The sequence below is a fragment of the Grus americana genome, chromosome 7, assembly GCF_028858705.1.
Source record: "Grus americana isolate bGruAme1 chromosome 7, bGruAme1.mat, whole genome shotgun sequence".
Lineage (NCBI taxonomy): Eukaryota > Metazoa > Chordata > Aves > Gruiformes > Gruidae > Grus > Grus americana.
In genome coordinates, this window is record NC_072858.1 from 19,573,651 (window position 1) to 19,597,231 (window position 23,581).

At 42.0% G+C, this 23,581-nt stretch overlaps 2 protein-coding genes across 3 annotated transcripts; both read left to right on the forward strand.

The window, feature by feature from the left end:
• Positions 1 to 973: 973 nt before the first annotated feature.
• LOC129208792 (putative lysosomal acid lipase/cholesteryl ester hydrolase) lies at positions 974 to 15,820 on the forward strand. 2 transcript variants are annotated; one of them, XM_054832126.1, is made up of 9 exons: positions 974 to 1,773; positions 3,467 to 3,587; positions 7,391 to 7,589; positions 7,990 to 8,099; positions 8,730 to 8,866; positions 10,538 to 10,684; positions 11,865 to 11,936; positions 12,994 to 13,065; positions 13,161 to 13,851. In XM_054832126.1, exons 1-9 carry the CDS (start codon positions 1,669 to 1,671, stop codon positions 13,167 to 13,169), a joined length of 972 nt encoding a protein of 323 aa, XP_054688101.1. In that variant the 5' UTR covers positions 974 to 1,668; the 3' UTR covers positions 13,170 to 13,851. The 2 variants fall into 2 exon arrangements, with proteins under 2 accessions (XP_054688101.1, XP_054688100.1); XM_054832125.1 differs by lacking the exon at positions 13,161 to 13,851 and adding an exon at positions 13,858 to 15,820 and having other exon boundaries at positions 990 to 1,773.
• A 2,981-nt stretch (positions 15,821 to 18,801) lies between these two features.
• Positions 18,802 to 23,332, forward strand: CH25H (cholesterol 25-hydroxylase). Its single transcript, XM_054832129.1, has one exon. It carries the CDS (start codon positions 21,952 to 21,954, stop codon positions 22,774 to 22,776), a length of 825 nt encoding a protein of 274 aa, XP_054688104.1. The 5' UTR covers positions 18,802 to 21,951; the 3' UTR covers positions 22,777 to 23,332.
• The last annotated feature ends 249 nt before the right edge of the window (positions 23,333 to 23,581 follow it).

A 23,581-nucleotide genomic window follows, 5' to 3' on the forward strand; every position in this document is an offset into this window, starting at 1 on the left:
AGAGTACCCTGTAATTAATTTGACTGAAAATCCAGGTGAATCACTGAGCAATATTTTTGCTACCCAAGTTATTTAAAACAAAACGACCTGAAGAAATGGGATCCAGGAATGCAGAGTTGCATAGTGTCACTTGTATCGAGTGATGTATCCACGTATCAAAACAAGGGGATGCTATCAAAACTTCAGTGATTTTTCAATTAAAATCTTAATGCTTTCTAAATAAACAGAAACATTTTTGTTCTCGATGCACTCCTGCTCTACCACTATGTATTTTATATCAGGTTTCTGTATTAGTCTGAAGATACTACTATGAACGTAGTAACAGGAATATTTATATTATAGGATTGAATTTGGTCCAAGTTTTTGCAAGCCTGGTCACACGTCCCCTGACCACAGACATGCTTCTCTGGGAAATTACGGATATGCAATAGACTGCCAGTTAGTTGCCTCAGAGCATGAAGATAAAACAGGTTCGCAGGAAGCTGATGATAACCCTGCTGCAACTGTGCACCTGCATGTAACTTAAGCCCAATTGTATTAGATTTTATGTATTTAGACTATGCTCAAAGAAGATGGATAGATGATCTGTCTGTGTAAGAATAACAGTGATTGCTGACAACGCTTTGCAGTCCGTACAAAGGACGGGCTCTTGTCGAGGCGCAGGTGTTCAGCACGGGGGGGAGGCAGCCCCCGGCCATGCTCCCGCGGCGGGGAGAGGCCGTGGCGGGGGAGGCTTCCCTCTCTCCTTGCTGCCGCTTGCTCCCTGGCGACTGCGGCGGGATCGGGGCAGGAGATAAAATACACTCTAGCAGGGCGGCACTATGAGGATTCTGGAGACTTCAGATGAGGAGCAGACGCAGAAGACGAGAAGGGCTGGGAAGCGAAGATCATGGGGGCCGTTCCGGGGCTGAAAGATTTCTGAGAACCGAGTCCGGGGGGGGCTGGGGGATCTACACACGTATTACTTGAGAAACGCTGAATCACGCCGGCTCAGGCAGCCCAAGGCCGCGCACCCCCGTCGGGCGACGGGGCCCGGCTGCCGGGAGAGGCCACAGCCGCCCGCGGCCGGGGGCTGCGCGGGGGTCGGCGGCCACCGCCCCCGGGCGGGTTCCCGCCCCGCGGGGTGGGCCGGGCGGCCCCTGCCGCCGCCGATAGGCCGCGCCGCATGGCCTGAGCGGCGCCGCCGGCCTAGCGCCCTCCCTCCTGCCGCGCCGCGCTCATCCGCGCCGGCGGGCGGGCGGAGGCGCAGGGCGGTCCCGGCGGGGCAGCAGGTCTCCGCGGAGGGCGGGCTGTCCCGCCGCCGGGCGGCTCCGCTGGGCCGCACTCACCCGAAGGGGGAGGCGCGAGGGGGTACGGGACACACCCGGGCGCCCAGCCCGGCAGCGCCGTGCGGAGGGGCCGGCTGCGCTCGTTCAGCCGCTCGGGGCTGGACAACGCCTCCGGCCCGCGGCTGCCTCCCCGCCGCTGACAGGACCGCGGCCGGCCCCGTTCTCGCCCTGTCAGCCGGGCGGTCGCCCCCGCCCCTGTCACGCGGTCCGGTGCCGGCCCCGGCGCCCCGCGGAGGCGGCACATAAGGCTCGGCGGGGCCCGCTCGTTGCCGCTTCAGCGTTGGGTCTAGCTTCGTCGCGGCAGAGCCGGGGCCTCTCGCCTCCTTCCCGCAGGGTCAGGATGCGGGGCCTGGTGGTCGCCGCTTTGCTGCTGCAGAGCATCTCCGCTTCGGGCGCGTTGGCCAGAGGGAGGAGAAATGTGGACCCCGAAACGAACATGAACATCGTGAGTGGCGGGGCGGGAAAAGTGCCCGAGACTGTCACCGGGTGTGGCCGCGGGGTCTCAGCGAGGAGAGGAGCAGAGGGGTCCGGGCGGCGTGCGGCCCCTTTCTGGCTCCTCGGGCGCAAGCCTCCCGCCCTCAGCCCCGGGACGCTTCGGGTACTGGCCAGCGGTCAGCCCGCTGCTGCTTGTGCCCTCTGCTTACATGTCTTTCTCTTCTCCTCCTGCCTTTTCTGATCCAGACCTGTGTTTTTGCTAGAGTCAGGTCACTCTCTTGCTAGCTGCTAGAAAAGAGCATGCTGATGAAGCGTACTTGTCCGCTAGAATGATGCTCCTGTGTTCGTACCCACTACTGCTTTTCTTCCCATTTGGCATTTACTCTCTTAACTTTATTCTCCTGCTGCTGCAATAGCCAACTACAGAAAATAGTTGCTGTTAGTACCTGGTATTAGTTCCTCTTTCCTCTGCCCTATCTGTGCCATTTTTTGCAAGTGCGAGAAGATACTTCAAGCTAGAAATGCATAAGGTCTGTAAGAAAAGAAGTGCTTGAGTCGTCAGTATCATCTAAGTATCATTTTGAGGACTGAAAGTAGCCATTTAGTCTAAGGCTAATACCATTTGAATGGAATTTAGCCTTAAAGTCATTTGGGAATGTTAATATCACTGTGGATGATTAAAGATCTATTTAAAAGAAATAGCATGTTTAGTTAAATGCTCCCTCTCTTCCTTGCCCAGTGGCTTGCCATCGTGTCTTGCATTTCTTACATTTTCTCAAGGCACAGTTGGTGTCATAAAACCAATTAAATGGTAAGTTCTCTGTCCTAATGGAGTTGCATCAAAAGAAAATAACATAAAGCGCAAGACAGAAGAGATGGGAGATAAATCTATTAATGAAATCATAGTATTAAACAAGTGTAGGGGGTTTTATTATTTTCTTGTTTGGCTTGTCAGCAAAGTCACTTAAAAGCTCTGCAAGAGACATAAGGTTTGAGGAGAAAGGTGAATAAGAAATGGGACATGAAACTACGAGCTGAGGTGGCAATGTCAGCAGCTCACCCGTGTGAAGAGTGTGACGTTAGTGGTTTAAAGCTGCTGTGTTTGTGGTTTATTTCAGCACATGGCCTAAACATGATTGTGTCCTTTGTATAACAGAGAGTTAGGCAAAAAGTTCAGATATAAATCTGAAACATCCTTAAAGGAGCCTTTCCCGTCAGGAGAGATGAATTCTTCCCTCTTTCTCTTCTTCCCTGTGTTGCTGTGGTGCCAGTGGCTTTTTGTTGTCCTCATGTGCTTGTTACTGGAAGGTACTGCTTTCCTTGGGAGCAGTCAGTCTCAATTTTTGTCTGCCAAATCCACATCTTGGTGTTTTGCCCTGTTGTCATAATCTCCTTTTCAACACTTTAATCTTTCTCACTGTAAGCAGCAGGTGAGTAACTAATATGATGGATGGGGATAGGCTAACGAGTCTTCCCAAATTCCTAGGATAAGGTTTGTGCTCTGGCTAGTTCCTGACTCCATAGTGGGATAAGTCTCATAAGAAAGCCTGTCGGCATCAAATAGGTGGGTGATATAGCACATTCCTCCACATCCTTTAATTTCACATCGCCATCTTTGGCAGGAACCCAGAGTACTTTGCACATGTTAATGAACTGAGGAGGCTGGCAGTCTGACTCCAAGGTGGTTTCTTTTCTTTCTTCAGAGTCAAATTATTATCTTCAGGGGATACCCTAGCGAGGAGTACGAAGTGACAACAGAAGATGGGTATATCCTTTCTGTTAACAGAATCCCTTATGGAAGAAAAGGCCGTGAGAGAAGCAAAGGTAAGATTTATATCTGCTTGGAAAAATGGGAAGTCATGAGAAAGCTCTTTGATTTATAAAACTTTTGCTTCTGTAAAAATGCAGAAAAAGATGAAAGACTATATGACCAATGCACTTAGAATGTTTTGCTGGTGAATGTTATGGCCAAAATAGATTAGGCACATGTAGAGTGACTTGAGTAAAGGAAGGGAGAAGGAGTTAGAAAGCTATATTTTCCTGGCATTGCCTTTTTGTGACATTAATACAAGCTCTTTGTTGTTGGTTGTTTGTTTTGGGGTTTTTTTTGAGGGGCTTAGAGGCCTCGATTTTCTAGGAAGTGGAAAATAAGGGTTGAGATTTGTTGGAGGTTTTTTAAGTAATAAAGTCTCTTGAAAAGAGATTGATTGTAACATTGTTGGGTTATTTCAAAGCCCATTTTAAAAAATGCTTCTTTATAACAAATAATTTTGTTAAAAATGCCTAACCATTTTCAAAATTAGGGACAGCTCACATGCCTCTTTTGGTGAAAAATAACTAAACTACAAGAGTTCTTACTAGAATGTTCACAAAATAATTACTGACTGATTTCTGCATGAAGTAAGAATTCGTTGTTAATTTTTGCCTCTCTGAAGCTCCCTTTGCAGTAAGGTACAAGCCAGACCATTGCTGCATACTACTGGGGTGTCATATTTTACACAGCTGCTTAAATAGGTAAAACAATATAATAAGATAAAATCCCTTCAGAACATATTGAGTACAATACATTTAAAAATATATTGCAATTTAGGATATCTAGCAGGTAGTTGACAGCAGTCAGTCCAGACCAGGTTGTGTTCTGGATGTGATTTGATGGGGGACTGGGAGGAGCATCAGCAGGTGCCACCAGAGCACTGGTACAAGCTGTAAGAATTACTTTGAAAGCTGGTATAAAACTAGGTGAGGAGGTAGGGGAAAGGAAGGATAGGGGCAATGTAAGCTGGAACTTAAGGGAGCAACATGGGCAAAGGTTTTTGCAAGGACTGAATGGTGGAATGCTTTAAAAATGAGACAAATGTATGTGGAAGAGGAGAGACACGCAGCCTTTGCCTTGCTATCTTTGTACACTGCATATGAAATTAACAGTGTATCTGAACAGCAATGGCTGAATTTGGTATCAATCTTGTTGCCACCCCTTATAAAAGATTGTTCTACAGACAATCACGTGTACAACAGCAGCCTGTTTGCATAGAAACTATAGATATTCTAAGGACTGCCTCAGAACCAAATGGACTGAAAAAACCTAGGATGAGAGGTAAAAACATGGAGCTCACAAAAGAAATCAGTGATAGTCCTATAGCCACAGGTATGAAGACGACCTGTGGAAAAACCCTCTCCTCTGCCAAAGGCCAAGCAACAGTCTGCCTGACCGTATCTGTTGGTTTTGTATGAGTTAGGATGTTTGCACTGCCTGCTGTCTCTCGCAAGGTGGGTGTGTAAAGATCAGTGCATGGACAAGGTCAGTCAAACCTGGCAGGTGTCTTTGTACTTAAGAATTTCAGCGAAGCCCACAGGAAAAAGACAGGCTGCCTTTGTACCTGTTGATTTTGTCGAATCCTTCATCGATGACATAAGCAAACAGAAGTTTCCTGACCTGTGGGAATTCTCCACATTCCCTTTGCCACACCCTCGACCCCAAGTTCATGTTTTGCAAAGTGCTTTAATTTTAAAAACAAGGATTACTGAGCACATTTGGGGAAGTACGATCTCCTAAAAGAATGAAGATTTCAAAGTTCATGTTGATCTTCAGTTTTTATAGACTCGGTATCTTTTCTCAGAAAGATACCGATGATGTGTTACTGCTGACTTAGCGTATATATGCCATAATGTTTCTTTTGCAATACCTGCTTAATGTGAATAGCATCTCTTGGAATTATGTATCACATGATGTTTTGGAACAAGACTTACAGTTTTTCAGCTTTAAAAAAAAAAAAGAAGGGAAATGTCTGGAGAACCTAAAAGCAAAGCATCAATGATTTTTGGTTTTAGTATTAACCAAAAATCTAAACCAGCTGCATAGCATGGGTAAGAAGGGCATGGAAATAAGTCTGTCTTCAACTTCTTGGGGGTGCAGTGAAGAGAACAAAATGTTCTATAGTGGAAAGGGTAGCTGAAGGACCTGCCTTTCTTATTCTAACCCCTGGGCTTTTTAGGATCAGAGGTGATACAAAATTATTATTGTTCAAGTCAGTTTGTGATATGATTGTGCAATTCATGTGCAGATCTGGTGACTGCTTGGTAAAGTGAAAAAGGAACTGGCAGAAATTGGAGGCTAGTAGGAGAACAGAAAGCATTAAAGCAGTTAAACAGTTTACCCCTTCCTGTGTTATGAATCATGCAGGTAGCAGCTTGAGGAGAGCCTGTTCTTCAAAAAATCAGAAGTTGGTTGATCTGAGTTTAGTAAAAGGAAAGAAGATACCAAAGCTAAAAGTGAACATTACTGACAATAAATTTAATGTTGGGCTTGAAAATCCTGCGCACCGTTCATATGGGAATGAAGTATTACTGCAGCGGAGTGAAGAGTAGTGTTGAACTGTACTGTCTCCAGCGCCAGTTTGGCACTGCTGGAGATTTGCGCTGGTTGCAGGGACAGTATGCCACAATGTGTTTTTTTTAACAAAATGGGAAAAGTGGGCACTGACAAGGGTCCTCGTCACAGGCATAAAGGTTGCCAGGAGGGAGGAATATTGCTAATTTGGATTTTGGAACTCACAGCAAACATTTGCGAACGTGACCTGGAACAGAGGGTGTAGGTGGTTGAAACAGTTGTGGTTTGGCTGTTTCTGCTGCAAGATCCAAGTCTAAATTATCAATAGAGGAAGTATTGCGTGAGTTTAGTATTGTAGTAGAATGATGTGTCATTGGAGGAGGTAAATTCCTGAGTAATCTCTGGCATTGAGCTAAAGTTAGCATGTTATCAGATTTCAGTTATTAAAGCAGAAAAAAAAACCCCAAAACACCTGTGCTACTGTGAGATCTAGAGGCAGCTCTCTGGATTTTCTGAAGGCCACGTTCCTTCTCAAGGATTACATGTTATTTTCTTTGTGTAGAAGCAGGAACCGTCAATTTTTTTAATCTATATTCTGCATAAAGGTGTTATTTCCCTTTTCAGGATGGGGAAGTGAGGAGAAAGGCTTCCTAAATGCCAGCTGAGTCTTGACCGTGGTTCTTCTAACTACTTAAGTCAAGGGGAGAAATTCCTTTGAAATAGAGATTCCCTCGTGGGCTACCTGTACTGCTTTTCACGTTCCGCCAGGGCTTTGGTGATGGAAGGGAGTTGCATAGAGATAATATCAGTACCAGTTGCAGAGATTTCCACAGTTCAGCACCCTAGTTTGGCATTGTCTTAACTGGAAAGCAAAGATCTCAATAGCACATATATCCTTTCTCCAGGTTCAGGGGCAGGACAAGGGTCCTAAGTAGTTTGGCTGTCTCTGTGTTTGGGCCACTTTTCTGAGTATTTGTGAGCTTGAAACAGTTGTAAAGGCTACCTCTATTTTTCTTGTAGTTCCTGCTTTTCTCATGTTTGCTTATTGCACATTTGCTGTCTGTTCTGAACTTCAAGGAGTCTTTTCCTCTAATGAGGAAACCAACGAGCTGCTAGTTTAAAATTCTTAATGATAAAATGTAGCTTTTTGAGAAAATGTGATTTCATGGCGCTGTGATTAAATCAAGTAGATTAAATAGTCAAAGTGCAAATCTAAAGCAGACTTTCAATAACTCACTTGAATTCTTAGGCATTTAATTCCAGATGAACAGGAAGCTATGATAAATGCTTTATTTTTCAGGTCCAAGGCCTGCTGTATTTCTGCAGCATGGTTTGCTTGCAGATGCTAGCAATTGGATCACAAATTTGGATTACAACAGCCTCGGCTTTATGCTGGCAGATGCTGGCTATGATGTATGGCTGGGAAACAGCAGAGGGAACACCTGGTCCAGGAAACATACACACTTCACAGTGAAGCAAGAAGAATTCTGGGTTTTCAGGTATCCTCGTCTTGCTAGAGAAACTAGAGGAACTACACACCCTGTTTACAAGCAGGCTTCTCTTCTTCTCTTTGTCCATCATCTCAGTTCAGTCACATTGTGAATGTATAAGATTATTTTTTTTTCTGGTTCCATGTCCTGGCACATATGTAGGGGCAGTAAAGGGGAATTTTATGGTCAGTGTAGTGTCCTGAGACAGCCTTCATAGGTGGTCAGTAGAATGTTAATTGCTTTGTTTGGTGCTTAGTGTGAAGATTCAATCACCAGAGTGTTCTGCTTCATCCAAAGGAAGCTTTTCTTTGTGTCCAGACAACTCATCTGCAGTACAGTAAAGCTCTGTGCAGCTGTTTCACACTGACAACTTTACTTACACAGCTGATGTTTTGTCTTTGCTTTGTAGCTTTGATGAAATGGCTAAGTATGACATTCCAGCCTCAGTGGACTTTATTTTGAAGAAGACTGGCCAGAAACAAGTGTTTTACATTGGCCATTCACAGGGCACCACAATGGGTATGTGAAGAGATGCATTTGTTAGAATATGTTGTGTTTCAAATGGTATCAAGTTCCACATACGTGGTTTAATGATGAAGAAATAGGAGGCTTGAAATCTACTGCTTCTGGTTTTTAGCTGCTTCCTGGAATATTCATCAACATTAAAATGAAAAGACTTAACCCTTCTGTGTTTACTTAAAGTGGGAAGCTGTTGAAATCATAAATTGAAGTCACAGGTAGTCACCAGTACAGTTTATATTAAAATAAATTGACGGACTCTGCACAATAAAATTAGAATCATCAGATACGTGGAATAAAGACTCCCACTTCCAGAGTATTTTTCTGTATGTAAGGCCTGGCTCGGTTGCTTTTAGACCTGCAAATAGAAGGAGCTAGGAGAGTGTTGGGTTAGTTAGCATGAACTTGTTTTTCAGAAGAAAACAAATCCTTCTGATTTGCCTCATTTAATTTGTGTTGTGTAGTGACTAGATTAATTTACAATATCTAAAATGATCCTAAACAATCAAACTATTAATCTTAAAATACTTTTGCACACTTTATCTTAGATTTTGTAGAATCACTGCCAGGTAAAATTCTCATCTAACTTGTGTCAGTGAGGTCTGTTAACTATTCTCATATTATTTACAGCTTTCATTGCTTTTTCAACTTTGCCACAGCTGGCTAAGAAAATCAAAATGTTCTTTGCCTTGGCACCAGTAGCTACAGTCAAGTTTGCCACTAGCCCTCTGGCAAAATTGGGAGTGTTTCCTGACCTGCTACTCAAGGTTTGTATTTGAGTGTGAATGTTTCAAGCCAAATGAGTTGTCCCCCTTTCTAGTTGAAAACAGCATAGCAAAGAATGTTAATAGCTGTGGATTAGAGTGTAACATGTTCAACAAGAACACTGTGCCAGTTTTTTGGTAATAATGCTATGGGAGTCAGCAGTGGCTTCTCTGGCTTTATTACTGTCTAATGAGACAATTTGCATCAGTTTAAAGTAGTATTTTACAATTACGACTTCATAGATGGAATAAAATTATTATGTTTTCCATTTACATGATTCTAGAATTTAAGCTACAGAAATCACATGATTAATTAGATAGTTGGTCTGTTTTAGAAGAGTCATATGATAGCTTTATAGAGAATACTTTTGAATTGTCATGAACTTTAACAGATTTATTTCACAATTAACCATTTATAGTGGAAGAGGATCCTTCAGAGGATGATTAAGAGCAGCAGCTTTATTTAGATGCTGTGAATCATCCTGTGGAGGAGTTTACCTTTCGCCATTAGCATTGAAGGGCATGTAGGCAAACTGGCAGGCTGCAGTAAGTGCCTGAAGTCAGACATTGTGAACACCCTGCTGTGTTGTCATTTTTAACCTCCGCTTTTCTTTCAGCCACCCATGGCGATTCCCACACAGAGCTGTTTGTTCTGTGAGATAAACCCTTCTCTAATGTACCTTGTACAGATTTAATGCGTGTCTGTTTCCATTATTAGTTCCCTGCTCCAAAGGCAGTTAACATAAAAGCGATACTAACAATTGTGATCTCCTGTTGCTCACATAAGGAACTTTGTCTGATGAGAACAGTAGCTGATCAGTGCCCTGTGCAGATGTTCATGTTGTGCTGAGGAACTTGATTCTCATGGTGACTTGCAAAAAAACTGGAGTGCAGAAGTGTATGACAGTGACAAACCCATAGGTCAGGCATATCTTTAAAGAGCTGTGTTGCTTTTAAGGAAGTTCTCAGTAGGCCACTTTCAAATCCTTGGATGTTTTAAACTTGCAGAGTCTCCTTCTCCGGAGATATCCAAAACTCACCTGGACACGATCCTGTGCAACCTGCTGTAGGTGATCCTGCTTTAGCAGGGGGGTTGGACTAGATGATCTCCAGAGGTCCCTTCCAACCCCTACCATTCTGTGATCATTCTGTGATTCTGTATTAAAAAAACCCAAAACAATCAACAACAAAAAACAAAACCCAAAAAACCATCAAGAGGAACTGGCTGCCACAGCTTGCGCAACTTGTTTTTCTTAGGTGGTTTGAAGACAGGAGGTTGCAAGTATGAAACCATTTAACATTAGCAAACACAGCTTAGCATATTTTAGCCTTAAACCATTCTGATGACAAGAAGCTGTATGGTATTCTTGTAAAGTACTGAATTTAAAATTGATTTGAATTTGAGGTCAGATTTGGAATTCTCGAAAGATTGTCCCAGTTCCCGTGTACTTTTTGTGGGGGTAATGGACTGCATTGTTTGTGGCAGAAGCGCTAACTGTGACCTTCCCACTGGACTGTAAAACAAGGCTGATAAGGAGATAACTCATTTTCATATGACACACCTGTCACCGGTGCAAATGGAAATTATTAACTGAAGAATGTTGTAGTATAAAAACTAAACTCAGGTCATTCTATGCAATTACATATTTGTCCTATGTGTTTGTTATTTTGTAGGACATGTTTGGAAAGAAACAATTCCTCCCTCAGAATTCTTTGCTGAAGTGGCTTGCTACTCATGTTTGCACCCACAGAATACTTGATGACCTTTGCGGCAACATATTCTTTCTTCTGTGTGGTTTTAATGAGAGAAACTTGAATATGGTATGTTCTGGTGACTTTTAATAGCTAAGTTATTGTGAACTCTAACACAGTATTGACTGTGTATCACTGTACTGATTGTCCTTTATGTGTAATTAGAAAACCCCTAATGCCTTCTTCATCACACTGAGTTTGGATTAATATCTTTCTTTGGTATAGATTAGTTGCCCAGTTGGGATGGATAGAATTAACCTTTTAAAATGTTACTGGAAAGCTAAAATACATTCTTTTAGATCTCTTGAGGAAGTGGGTAAGAGAAGTGAATTAATATGATAGTGCAAGTATTTAATTCCTTTTGCAAGGAAGTGAGGAATAAAGATACAGTTTTCAACCGTTTTCGAGAGAATTGTTGAAGTTTTCTGGTCTCTTGGTGGATGTGTGCAATTATTTTCTCTGACATCAATTTCTGACCCTGCTGATGGCTTCATCTGTGGTCCTAGTTCCAAAGGACTTGTTTGTAGGACTTATTTTGTTATCTACAAGCTAGCTATCAGCAACTGGCATGAGATCACCTGTTTTCATAATGCTTCTTAAAGTGTTTCTAACTTCCTGAAATCAATAGAAGCTGGTATCAGTTTACCCACAGGTGGATGAAGGCTGAGAATTTTATTTATTGGAGTGAGATAGAATTAGCATTTTTTTTTCACTGTTCTGTGTGCAAAAATATACATTTTTTGTATTTTATATCAAGGTGAAAGTGCAGCTTTTTGATGCTTTCTTGCCCAGCACATACTGTTTTAATGGTAGATAATATTTTTTTTTCTGCTAGGATTTAAGTTTCCCCTGGGTATTTTGTACTTGTTCTGAATCACTTTGGACTGACAGCTACTAGTTTAGATGTAGAGTAATGCAAGGTTTCTCTGGAGGTCCATCTATATATTAGTTAATGTGGTCCCAATTCTTACCATACTAGAACTTTTTAATAAACATATTCTGACTATATAAAAGTGCTTAAGGGATATCGTTACTAGATTTAAAGTTCAGCTTAAAGTTCTGCAGTTAATTGTAATTAATCCCCCAAACATTTGAATCTTCTACCTCATCTGTATGTATGATTCCAGTTAACTTTTGTTTGTAACAGTTTTAAGAGGAGTGGGAAATTTTCTGTTAGTTACTCAAGAAGCAATAATGGGTAGAACTGTTGCACTATGAAGAGTAAAACATGTTAATTATCTTGTTGCAGAGCCGAGTGGATGTGTATTCAACACACTGCCCTGCAGGGACATCTGTACAAAACATGATCCACTGGAGCCAGGTAAAGTTTCCAGAATCTAAAACGTCCATGACTCTAGCTTGTTTGTAGAATATTGACATCTCTGATATTTAAATGGAATAAAATGACAAAATATATATGCAGCGTAGCCCAGTTGAAATTCTGGAATGACCAAATGTCAGAACCGCAGCTGTTCACTGCTGCTGCTTTGATGATACTGACTTAATGGTAGCTCACCCTTCTCCCCTCTTTCTTTGAAGATATGCTAAGTGTAAGTACTTCAGGCCAACAAACAATATAATGGAATAATTTAACTCAGAGAGATGCTGTAACAAGTATTTGCTCCCTTTCAGCAAACCCCGTTTTGGTTACCAGTGAAAAGCAGCAGGCTTTCTATTCTGTTCTACTCTGGCTTCATTTTATATTTTATTAGTGTATTTTGAATTTCACCTCAATGCACAATTTCATGCCTGTGATGCTATTGTGCCTGAAGCATGCTCAGCAGGCTGACAAATAAGAGAAGACATTTGCTGTGGAATCAGTGGTCAGCACTACTTGTGATCTTGTAGCTGGACTTGGTCACCTATTCAGAAGCAACATGTTCTGCTGTACACAGCAGATCAAGTGCTGGCTTGGAAAGAAATTTGTGAAGAATATTTTTTTTCCCCCCAGATCCCTGTTATATAGACTTCTGTTTCTGAAAAATAATAGGTTAAATCATACAGAGTAGACTTTCTAAGAAAGCTGCATGCTGTGTTCATATACATTTGGACAGCAAGGTAAATATTTCAGAAGTAAGCATGGAGCTGCCACACCCTGGCTTTGGGTACACTAAACTGTTTTCCTTAATCTTTCCTACTGTTGCTATGAAAGAGCGTGAAATCTCAAGGGACAAAGTCTAATGCTACCGAATGTTAATGTTTCCCACTCCTGTGACACTGGGCAAAGCAGTGACACTTGTCTTCATTAATACTTATCATTTCACTGTTGCCAACTGTGTCAGTTGCCTCTGCCAATTCTCCAGATGACCTACACTTTTTTATTGCTGCGATAGAAGTGTTGCAGTTCTCTGTATGTGTGAATATTTGTGTATTTCTAGGCTGTGAAGACTGGGGAACTCAAAGCTTATGACTGGGGAAGCAAGGCTGCAAATATGGCTCACTACAACCAGGTAGACATCTTTTATGGATATGTTATAATTCTTCAGTGTCACAAAAAAGTCCTTGGGCACTTCTGTAGGTGTTATATTTATGTTGCATGCTACAGATCCAGTAGTGCTACCCAGTAACCAGACTGCAGATCTGCCTTCCCGCCACCGCTGCCCCCCCCTCCAAAGAAAAAAAGGACAGGACTGTAGAGCTCTGAGGTAGTCCTAAATCATTGTGGAGCCCACAGTTGGATACCAAGTTATGATGGCACTTGTGTGTTTCTTGAAGGGGGTCCTGCCTGCCTAGATCATGAGATCTCTCATGTGAAATGCACTTCTCACAATAAGGCACAGAATGTCAGTTCCTGTGTATTGCTTATCTTCAGCCTGTTTAATCTCCATGCATGTTTATTTCTAAATTGTTGTGTGCGATATTAAAAATGTTTTGCTCCTTGTCACTTCAGTGACTAGGAAATATTGCAGTATCACACTTTCAGAGTAGCAATCGCTTTCAGTATTTGATTGAGGTTTAGAAATAACTTGAATGGGATGCGTTTTCTGAGACTTCTGCTACCCTGCTGTCTTGTAAACTTCTCAAACCACATCTTTACTGCTGTGCATGCTAAAATACTGCAGGACTCTTGGAGTTACGTTTCTGTTGAGTGGGGACTCCATGTCTAGCTGCCCAAGAAAGGAAGAGAAAATGAGAATCTGACATATTCTTCTTGCATTTACTAGTATGTTGCACTGCAGTGGAGTATCACACATGAAGACTCATTCTTTCTAATGCTTTTGTTTTCACTTCCCCCTTCTCAGTCTACTCCCCCTTTCTACAAAATAAAAGAGATGACTGTACCTACAGCGGTGTGGACTGGTGGACAGGACTGGCTGGCAGACCCAAAGGATGTTGCTATGCTGCTCACTCAGATCACAAACTTGGTTTACCACAAAAACATTCCAGAATGGGAACATTTGGATTTCATCTGGGGCCTTGATGCACCTTACCGCATGTATAATGAAATAATTAACATGATTAGGAAGTATCTCTAAACCAACATGGTATTTCAGAGTATTAGTTCACCAGGAATTCATCTTTTTGGAACATATGCTTTTCTGGCAATAATGCTACATTTTTTATTTATGATGCATTTTTAAAATGCCAGCAATGACTACTGAATTGGATTCATATATGGCTGTTTTTCTCAATATTATTTCTCTCTCCTGCAGAAATCCTCATTGTATCCTGCTGATTTTGCACACAGTGGCATGGTACTCAAAAAACCAGCAGTGTGACTGTGCACAAAAGGAGTATGTCATGTAAACTTAATGATGTGTCTGAAAGACAAGTTAGTCCATTCAGCATCTCAGATGCTTGACAATTAAACCAATAAGTATTTCACTGTACATAAACCACTGCCATTTCTTAGTATGTTGCCATTTATGAGTACCTTTCAGAAGTACTCCTTGTACTGCAGTGACCCATTTGGTGCTGGTACTTTAAAAAGCACTTAGTGACTTTTTGCTGTGTTATTGTTTTGGCCATTGCATTACAAGCTAGCTACATCAGATGACCTTGTTTTCCAATATTGCCCAGGAGAATTGTCATGAAGCCAGAGAAGAACACCACTGTCAGTTGAAATCCCCTATTTTGGGACTGATTGCTGCATTTTTCTTGAGTTAATGGTGTCCCTGAAGCCTTTCATGTTTCACATACCAGTTATGGATAAGGATTGTTATTTGCCCTTGCAGATTCCTGGAACAAGAGAAGCAGTTAAAAGAAATACCACTTTCAGTTAGCTTTGTCAATAGGCTATAGTTTTCAAGGAGAATGATGTAACATACTTGTGTTTTGTTTTCTTTGCACTGACCAGCAGAAAACAAGCTCCCCCAGCATACTACTGGCAAGGGAAGAGCCAAAGCATTAAATCTGTAGCTTGAGTGATGTAATTTGCATGGACTTTTCCCCTTAATCATCTGCTGCTTTGAAGATCTGTTTACTTCTTCACTGCTTATAAGGTGCTTGCCACCATTGTGTTCAGGAACCCTACAACACCCTGGTGAAGCCTGGCAGTATTAATGGCTGTTTCCATTTGTCTCAGTTTCCACTTCAACGTGGGGCTAAGCCTCCATTTAATGGGGGGAGAGGATTCATGTCTGCTGCAGGGGTCTGACTTTGGAGCTGTAATTGTCTGTGGTATAGGTGCCTTGCTCTTTCCATTGACTATGCAGAGGACTTTGGCTCCTCTGAATTGCACAAAAGTTCCATGCCAAATGTAGAGGTATGAACAATCTCCAGAGTCAGTTGCCTCAGTCCAGATGATAATTCCTGTGCCATGGTTGGATTCAATCCAGATTTCTGTCAGTAATCGCAATGGGATTAAAAAGCCTTTTCTACATGGCATAGAAGATAGGGCTTTTTAAACTGAGGCAAACTTTTTTTTTGTAAAAAAAAAAAAAAAAATTGCAGAAAGATGCATAAGCCATAAATTAGAGTGAGTTTGTTTTGTGGTTTTTTTTTTTTTCCTAATTCAGACTCAGGGAATCCTCAGGCATTGTTTAAGGAAAAAGTGGTTCATGATATTTCAGTTGCGATTCCTAGTTGCTTTATATTTGTAGCAGCCACATTTGCTTCACCTTGCTGTGCTGAAAGGAAATTTCTGTAGGAATCCAAAGTGACTGACTTAGCAGTTGTGAGGGTGTGTGATACCGCAAGAGCCACATGCATCACGTTTATTAAGCTTGAGATATTTCAATAAACATGAGATCTGCTTGGATTTCAGAGCGATGTGTTGTTTCACTCCTTGTTGTTTCATGAATGCATGTGAGTCTTTGGGACAGAATCCAGAAGGCTGAGGTTGTTCTTCACAACTATTCATCTGTGGAACAAGTACAATAAAAAAGTAAAATAGCCAAGTAAGCTTCCATTTTACTTTTGTCCTGAAAGAGGCTTTTCCTGAGCCTAAAAGGCCATTCATGTTATTTTAGGGGACTTCTTTGAGACTTCTAAGTAAGGTACCAATTGCAAATAGCTGCTTATAAGATGGACTTATTTTCTAAGCCTCCAGGTGAGGCTTCTTTCAAACCACTGACATGGTGGAAAGCTTCTTGTATTGCATTCTTAAACCTTTGGTAATTGGATTGCTTAACATACCGTCTGGTAATCTCATAAATAGCATTTAACCACAGAGTAAGGCAAGGAACTAACCTTTGCCATGGTATGTTTGACATGATCACCTAGCTTTTGACCTTCGTCATCTTCAATAATAAATATGCTCATTCTGTACCTTTCTGTACATCCTGAATACAGTAGATGTGCAGTCAAGACAGCAGGGCATATTAAATCCTATGTGTTGCCAGCTTTGTCAGCTGATGAACCCACTGTGTGCCTGGAAATAAAGCCAGAACAGTGGAAGCTTTACACAAAAGCCATTATGGAGCTTCTCTGCTCCAGTGGAGCAGGGCTGGCTATGGGAATTGTGAGCTGCTGTGCTCTCCCTGGCTTGCTAAAGTTACAGGCACAAGCTTGGAGAGGTGTCAGTGGAAAGAAATGTGCAAAATAAGACACCCTGAATATAGAGAAGAGTAGTGCGAAGCTTGGTCTAATAAGAATGAGCAGTGAGTGATGAATGGTACATTTCTCAAAGCAGATCTTACATTGTGTCTGTTTTATAGACCACTTTGTGTTATAGGTGTATATATATGATGTTGAAGGTTGGCTGAACGTCAGCTTTGGGTAATATAAAAGTGTACTAGTATAACAGAGGACATCAGACACTTTCTGCTGACTTAGTCTCAGCGTTTAGTGACGTGATCAAACTGGGATAGAAAACCAAAATAGTCCCCATTCAGCTGATGGATTGCCAGACTCATAGACCTACGTGCATCTGAAGTGAATGGACGATCCAGGGCTTTGATTTAGCGATGTACAACACACTTGGGCGTACGAGAGTTTAGGCATACAAAAGAATCATAGAATGGTTTGGGTTGGAAGGGACATCAAAGATCACCTAGTTCCAACCCCCCTGCTATGGGCAGGGACACCCTCCACTAGACCGCGTTGCCCAAAGCCTCAAAAGGGCACGTGTTTGTGTCCACATGTTGTGCTTGGAACTTAAAAAGTATTTTTTATAGCCATCTGCAAATACATTCAGACTGTTCACCTCATGCACAAAGCCTAAAGATGGTAGATGGTGTGTATATTAGTGGTGTGTGCTGAGTGATGTACTAGCTCCATGTCAAGCATTTTAACACTATTGAGTGATTCTGTAGCTAGTGATAGCACTGGCAAAAGTTTACACATCAACTCAAACAACATAGCTCAGCATAGGAAGTGGTGGTAAAACAGAGCTCCTACTCCTTGGGGCCCTGTAAGAGAAACGGTTTTGTCAGCTTGGGAACAAAATAAACCATTTTCCTATAAATTACTCTTTATGGTGAATGTGCCATACAGAAAAAAAAAAGGAAACATGAATACCTTAATAACAGGAGAAGTCACAAATCACGCTAATCTATAAGATAGGAGAGAGAAACCTTGATGGAGGAATAGGTTTTCTGATATATAATAAAACATGTCTCTTTGTGGAAGATTGTCCTGTAATGAAAGCATTTATGTCTTCTCCCTTTCAATGCTGCCACATTGCCTGTTGTGAGCGCGCTAATAATGACCTCTCTTTTCTAGTAGCCTATTTTTAAATAACTTTATATGAACAAAGTACTTCTGGCATTGCTACCCTGCAGTCAGATTTCATAGACCTCATCGATGAAATAAAAAATTATGAAGGTTGGATGGACAGTAGCCACACCTGTAACATGAATGCCTAAGTCTGATTTTCTAAGGATACTGAGCTGAAAAGTATCTGTGTTACATTCTGATTCCTCTAGAAATGATGAATGTGTGTAGTTGTAGAGGATGTGAATCAGTTTCTCACTACAGAATTGCAAATTGTGAATGAAAGAATTTTAGGATCTTTTCCTGATGGTTATTATTTTGAAAACTGATCCTGATAAGGTAAATCTTGAGAATTAACAATTTACTTTGCTGGCAGCTTTCCATCCCTAGCCGTTGTTAGGAATTCATTAAAATTTAAGCTTTCTTTCTGTGCTGGTTGGAGAGGTTTTTCAGTGAAGCTTGGCTGGGGAGGCGGAGTGTTGGTATGACGATATTTTGATTAAGGAATGTGTTAGTTCTGTTAAGAAAAGTATTTTGTGTTTAGGCTAAGGTTTCTCATTAAAACCAGAGAGGAATGTGTGTTCTTCATCCTCAAGCACCCAGCATACCCGTGGGCTCAGGGTTCAGCCTGCTTACCTGGCATGTGAAGAGTTGAGGCTCATGTCTCTTCTTTGAATTCAGATGCCAGACTTGCCTCTCAGGATACCTAAACACAAGGACACTATAGGTTGAAATACGCAAAGCTCCCTCTTTCCCTCCCAACCCGTGACACCTGTTAAGACCTGCGGACAGATCTATGCCTCTCAGCGTTTTGTCCTGCTGCAAAACAGCGCACGTTTTGTTATCCCTGAAAATTTTAACAAAGTCTAAGAAATGTTTTCTGGCAAGTGTGACGCAGAGGAAGCAAACGCTGACGCGGAGAGCAGGTGTTCGGGCGAAGGCTGTGGCCGCGCGGGCGCCGCGCGTGGGGGCGCGGGGCTGCGGCGGCGGGTATCTCCGCTAGGGGGCGGTGCTGCTCGCGGAGGGGCCGCTGCAGCCCCGCACGGGGGGGCGGGGGGGACACCGCGCTTCCTCGCCCCGCGGAGCTGCCGCGGGTGCTGCCGAGCTCTGCGTCCTTGCTCTCAGGCTCTTGGAGTAAGGTGAGTTAGGATGCGAGGACCTCAGATTCATTGTGTTTTTCCAGCGTGGTGACAGTTTCTTGTCAAAGGAGAGAAGGGACTGCCTCTGCCTGCCGTTGCTCTGGTTACTATCCTGCTTCCCTGCTGCTGTCCCGCGAGTTCTCGACCCTCTTCCCCAGCACCCTTTTTCTGGTAGAAGGCTCAGCATGCACTGGGATGTTGCCTTATCTCTGGCACAACAATAATCCTACCATACAGAGGGGGAGAAGAGGAGGAGGGAATAAGAAATTTTGCCTGTGCTACTGTGACATGAGTTTCAATATGTTGGTCCTGGTTTTCCTTCCTGCTAACTTTTCCTCATTTTCCTACCCATTTACTCTTTTGCTGTTTACCTTATAGCTTGTACCTAAGAGTGCAGCCTGGGGTAGGTGCTTGCATCTTGTGCTCATGTGGAATCTATTTTAGACCCTTTGCGGGGCCTCATTCCAAACTATGTGCCCTTCAACCTAAACTCTGTAGCAGGAGTCTTGATTTTTTTGAGACCTATTTAGAGTCTTCTAACACATGGGGAAGTTTGGCAGCATTGTAAGCTGAGTGAAAAAAGCTGGGGTTACATTGCTGAATTAAGTACGGAAAGGATTTGCGTGCACTTTGTCTTTTCTTCACGTTGTACCTTGTACTGACAAAGACACCTAAGTTAGCAGAGCAGAAATACATCCTAAGTGCTTTGAGGTGGCTAAGCCAAACAGCTTGAAATCAGTTTCTGGAAAAATAAGAGTTTGCCCTCCCTGATGCCTGAGGATTCCTGTTTCTGAGCCCACTGACGTGCTGAGCCTGACTCAGTCCCCGGGAGCCGGGACGCCTGGCCAGCAGCGCTCCGGAGCGCCAGCAGATGGGGCGCGGAGCGCGGCCGGCGGCGCTGCCGGCCCTGCGGCGTGCGGAGCCCGGCTGGGGCTGCGCCAGGCTCCGAGGTAAGTTCCGCTCGCATTGCGCCTTCCTTGGGCTTTATGTTGCAGGATGTACTAGTAATACCACCGCAGAATTCCGTTATTTTTCCTTAAGGGGCTTAAGGATATTTTTCTATGACGTAATCTGCAGGCAAAATGCCTATTCTTTAAATTTTAGTTTATAGGCAGCAGTGGTTCTAAAACTTCTCGAGACTTCACAGGGCTATTAGGGATTAGTTGGAGGAATGTCTTTAGGGCAGCTGAGCAATTTCTGTCAATCTCCCTTTAGGCAGAATTGGAATACATTGTAGAATAAATTCATTCCCTGCATAATTCTAGTAAAATAGAGAATCACGTATCACATCTGGGAGGCTTAATTTCTGATTGTAACTACATAAATCAACAGAAAGCATCTCTCTCAAGAATATTTTGAGACCCATACAGCGATTGAGTTACAAATGCATTTTTCATGTCCTTATTGTGAAATGGAGGTCATAAAATACATCAGAAGATTGAAATGAGGCTCTTGGATATAGATCATCATCCATTAAATTAGTGTCTCTCACTGGGCTTTAGTTTCACTGCATTCGACAGTCTGAATTAATTGAGTTCAACAGAACAGTCTCCTAACAGCAGAAAATCTCAATCAGTTTCTAAAATGTATATGCATAGAGTCTTTGAAGCCTGTACCATACCTGTCTCCAGCAAATAACTTCTGATTGCCTGAATAATAGTACAGATAATGTTTCAGTAAATTCCTTGAAGTCTGAGAGCAAAATCTGCACTTCCTTAAGAGCCGAATCTCTTGATGAGAAAAGAGTTGAGACTGAAAGCCAACTTAAGTGTTAGGAGAAGCCCATGCATAGGTCAGAAGAAGTTACTGAAATTAATCATTCTTAACTTTTGAGAAGCAAGGAAATTCTGTCTCACATTTCTCCCCCATCAGATTTCTTTTCTGAATAGCAAAGAACTAAAATCGTCTGAACAAGCTAATAAAGTCATCTAGGAAGTTGAGCTCATTTCCAACATTAGAATAAACGCTGTACCTACAAAAGAGGTGAGTTCATAGGAAGCTGATGGCAAGCTCTGTTTCCCTAAATGTTCAGAGCTTTGTTTGTCTTTTTCTAAAAGCACAAAAGAAGTGATGTCTTAGTGGTTAAATCAAAACCTCCAGCATTTCCCATAAAATACTCTTAGCAAATTAGAAATGTTGGGAGTCGAGCCTGCTAGCTTCTGTCTGCTGTGTGCTTGCCTATGGTCAAAGGAAGATCCTTTAAAGGACATAGGTCTAAACAGAGGATCTTCTAATTATGTAAGTTAGTTTGATACTTGGGTAAAGGATGATTTCCATATCATATTGCTCAAAGAGCTGTTGGGATGTGGAGTGAATATTGTAATAATGCAATAATACTTGTCACTAAGTATCCGTTTGGAAGCATAATGAGATTTTACCTGGTATTCTTCCCAGCAACTGGGGGATATTTTATTCTTCAAAAGTTGTTGGCTCAATTTTGCATCTAGTCAAGTCAGGTGGATTTTGCCATGTCAAGTAGATACAGGAGCATGAAGGAGAATATGACCTCAAAAGTAGATGCAGATAAGTCACAGCCACCAGATTCAAACTAGAAGCATAGTGGAGGTCTCCTTAAGGTTTTGACTTAGCCTGTCATATACCCAAGGGATCGTTAAGAAAATGTGTGTTTGCACATATCCATTACCCACCAAACATCCACAGGTCAGACCTGGGGTTTAGGTACACGTATATCTTTGGTAGCAGTCACATAAAAAAATCAACAGCAGGTTGTATTTCCTTTCCTATAAGGGTAAACGGATAACAAAGGATGACACAATTTAAAATTAGTAAAAGAGAGCGGTTTTTCAAGTGTGTGCACTAAGTGGAGTGGAAAATGTTCCTACTGTCTTTCTCTGAATTCCAGTGTTAGAGCTCTGCATTTCTGCTTATTTTTCCTATTGTGTCTTGTAGAGCTCCAGTGATTACCCCGGCCAGCTAATTCTGTTCTGAGATTGTAATGCATTATACCATTTCTGTATAACAGGAAAGGAACTTCCTCTTTAAAGCTACGTATTACTAAGGATTTCTGATGGGCGGAGTTTTCTCTTGAGCAGGCTAAATAAAGGCTTGCAGGATTTACAGACCTCTCAGATTGCAATCAGCATGAACTGCAGCCTGCCAGAGAGAGTGCTGCTCGGCTACGCGATGGATGGACAGCAGGACAGGTTGTGCCTTCAGTCTCTTTGGGACTTTGTCACAGCAAAGGAGCCATTGATCAAGTCACCATTTTTTCCAGTGCTGTTTTCTTTTACAGCATACATGGCTTTCTGTCTTCCATATATTGCACTGGACTTTTTAAGCACTAGACTACCAAACTTGAGAAAATACAAAATCCAGCCACAGAACTATCCAACTCTTGGAATGATGGTGCCTTGCATTATTCAAAGTGCATATCACCATGTTGTTCTGATCTTCCCGGTGACATTTCTCCACTGGTACTGGAGACCAATGAATCTACCAGTGATAGCTCCAGAGCTGCCTGAGGTCCTGCTGGGAGTAGTAGTTTGCCTGCTTCTGTTTGATTTTGAGTACTTCCTGTGGCATTTGCTTCATCACAAGGTGCCTTGGCTCTACAGGACCTTCCACAAGGTGCATCACAAGCATGTGTCGACGTTTGCTCTTACTACACAGTACTCCAGTGTATGGGAATTGCTCTCGCTGGGATTTTTTGCTGCTATCAACCCAGTGCTCCTCGGATGCCATCCTTTGACAGAAATGATTTTCTTCCTTGTAAACATTTGGTTGTCAGTGGAGGACCATTCAGGCTATGACCTTCCATGGTCAACTCACCGACTTGTGCCGTTTGGTTTGTATGGAGGAGCACCGCATCATGATCTCCATCATCTGAAATTCAAATCAAACTATGCTCCTTACTTCACCCACTGGGACAAACTCTTTGGGACATTCACAGAGTCGCATTATAATTAAGGATATTTACCTGTGGATGAACACTTATTTTTTATAGACTAAACTGGGACATTAAGTTTTGAAAGATGTACAAAAGATTGTATATTTGAAGCTGCCTAAGCAATAGCTATTTATAAAAATCCTCTTAATATATGTGTATTTGTATGTATACTTGGAACTGCCTATGTTAAGTGACTGCAGATGGGAGGGTAAATATCTCTTGCTTAAATTTGTTTGAGTCAAAGGTGTAAGGGAAGCATTAAGAGACATTCTCTCTTCTTTCCTTCTTTTCAGCTTTCATAAAGCATGTATTGTATTACTGTATGATGTTTTATACATACGCCAGAACAATTATCTTACTGTTGTAGGATGATTTATGATGTAAACAGAAAAGGTACACATCATGGATTTTGTGGCGTTTAATCTGCCAGAGCATATTATTGCACAATGATGTTGTAAAATATTGCTGCCAAACAAAGCTAGTTGGCTACCTGTGCAATAATTTTGATATTTATATTTTAAAACTTGATGTACTATCTGTTTTTAATAGAAAATAAATATGGTCATTCTTTTAAAATTATATTGTTTCATTTCATTCATTCCTTTGTTCATATTAGGAACAGGTATGATTCCTGTTGCATAGGTGTCATTTATTTGAGTTTCAGTGTTTCAGGCTTTTCTTATTAAAATATTGTCACGTTATTTCAAAAGTGAACCGATTACTTTTTCTCCAGAATCACGTGTTATTTTTAAATAGTTTTCAATTTTGTAGAAAGCGAATATTGAAAAATGCAGTTTAAAAAGCCATGGTGAAATTTTATTATTG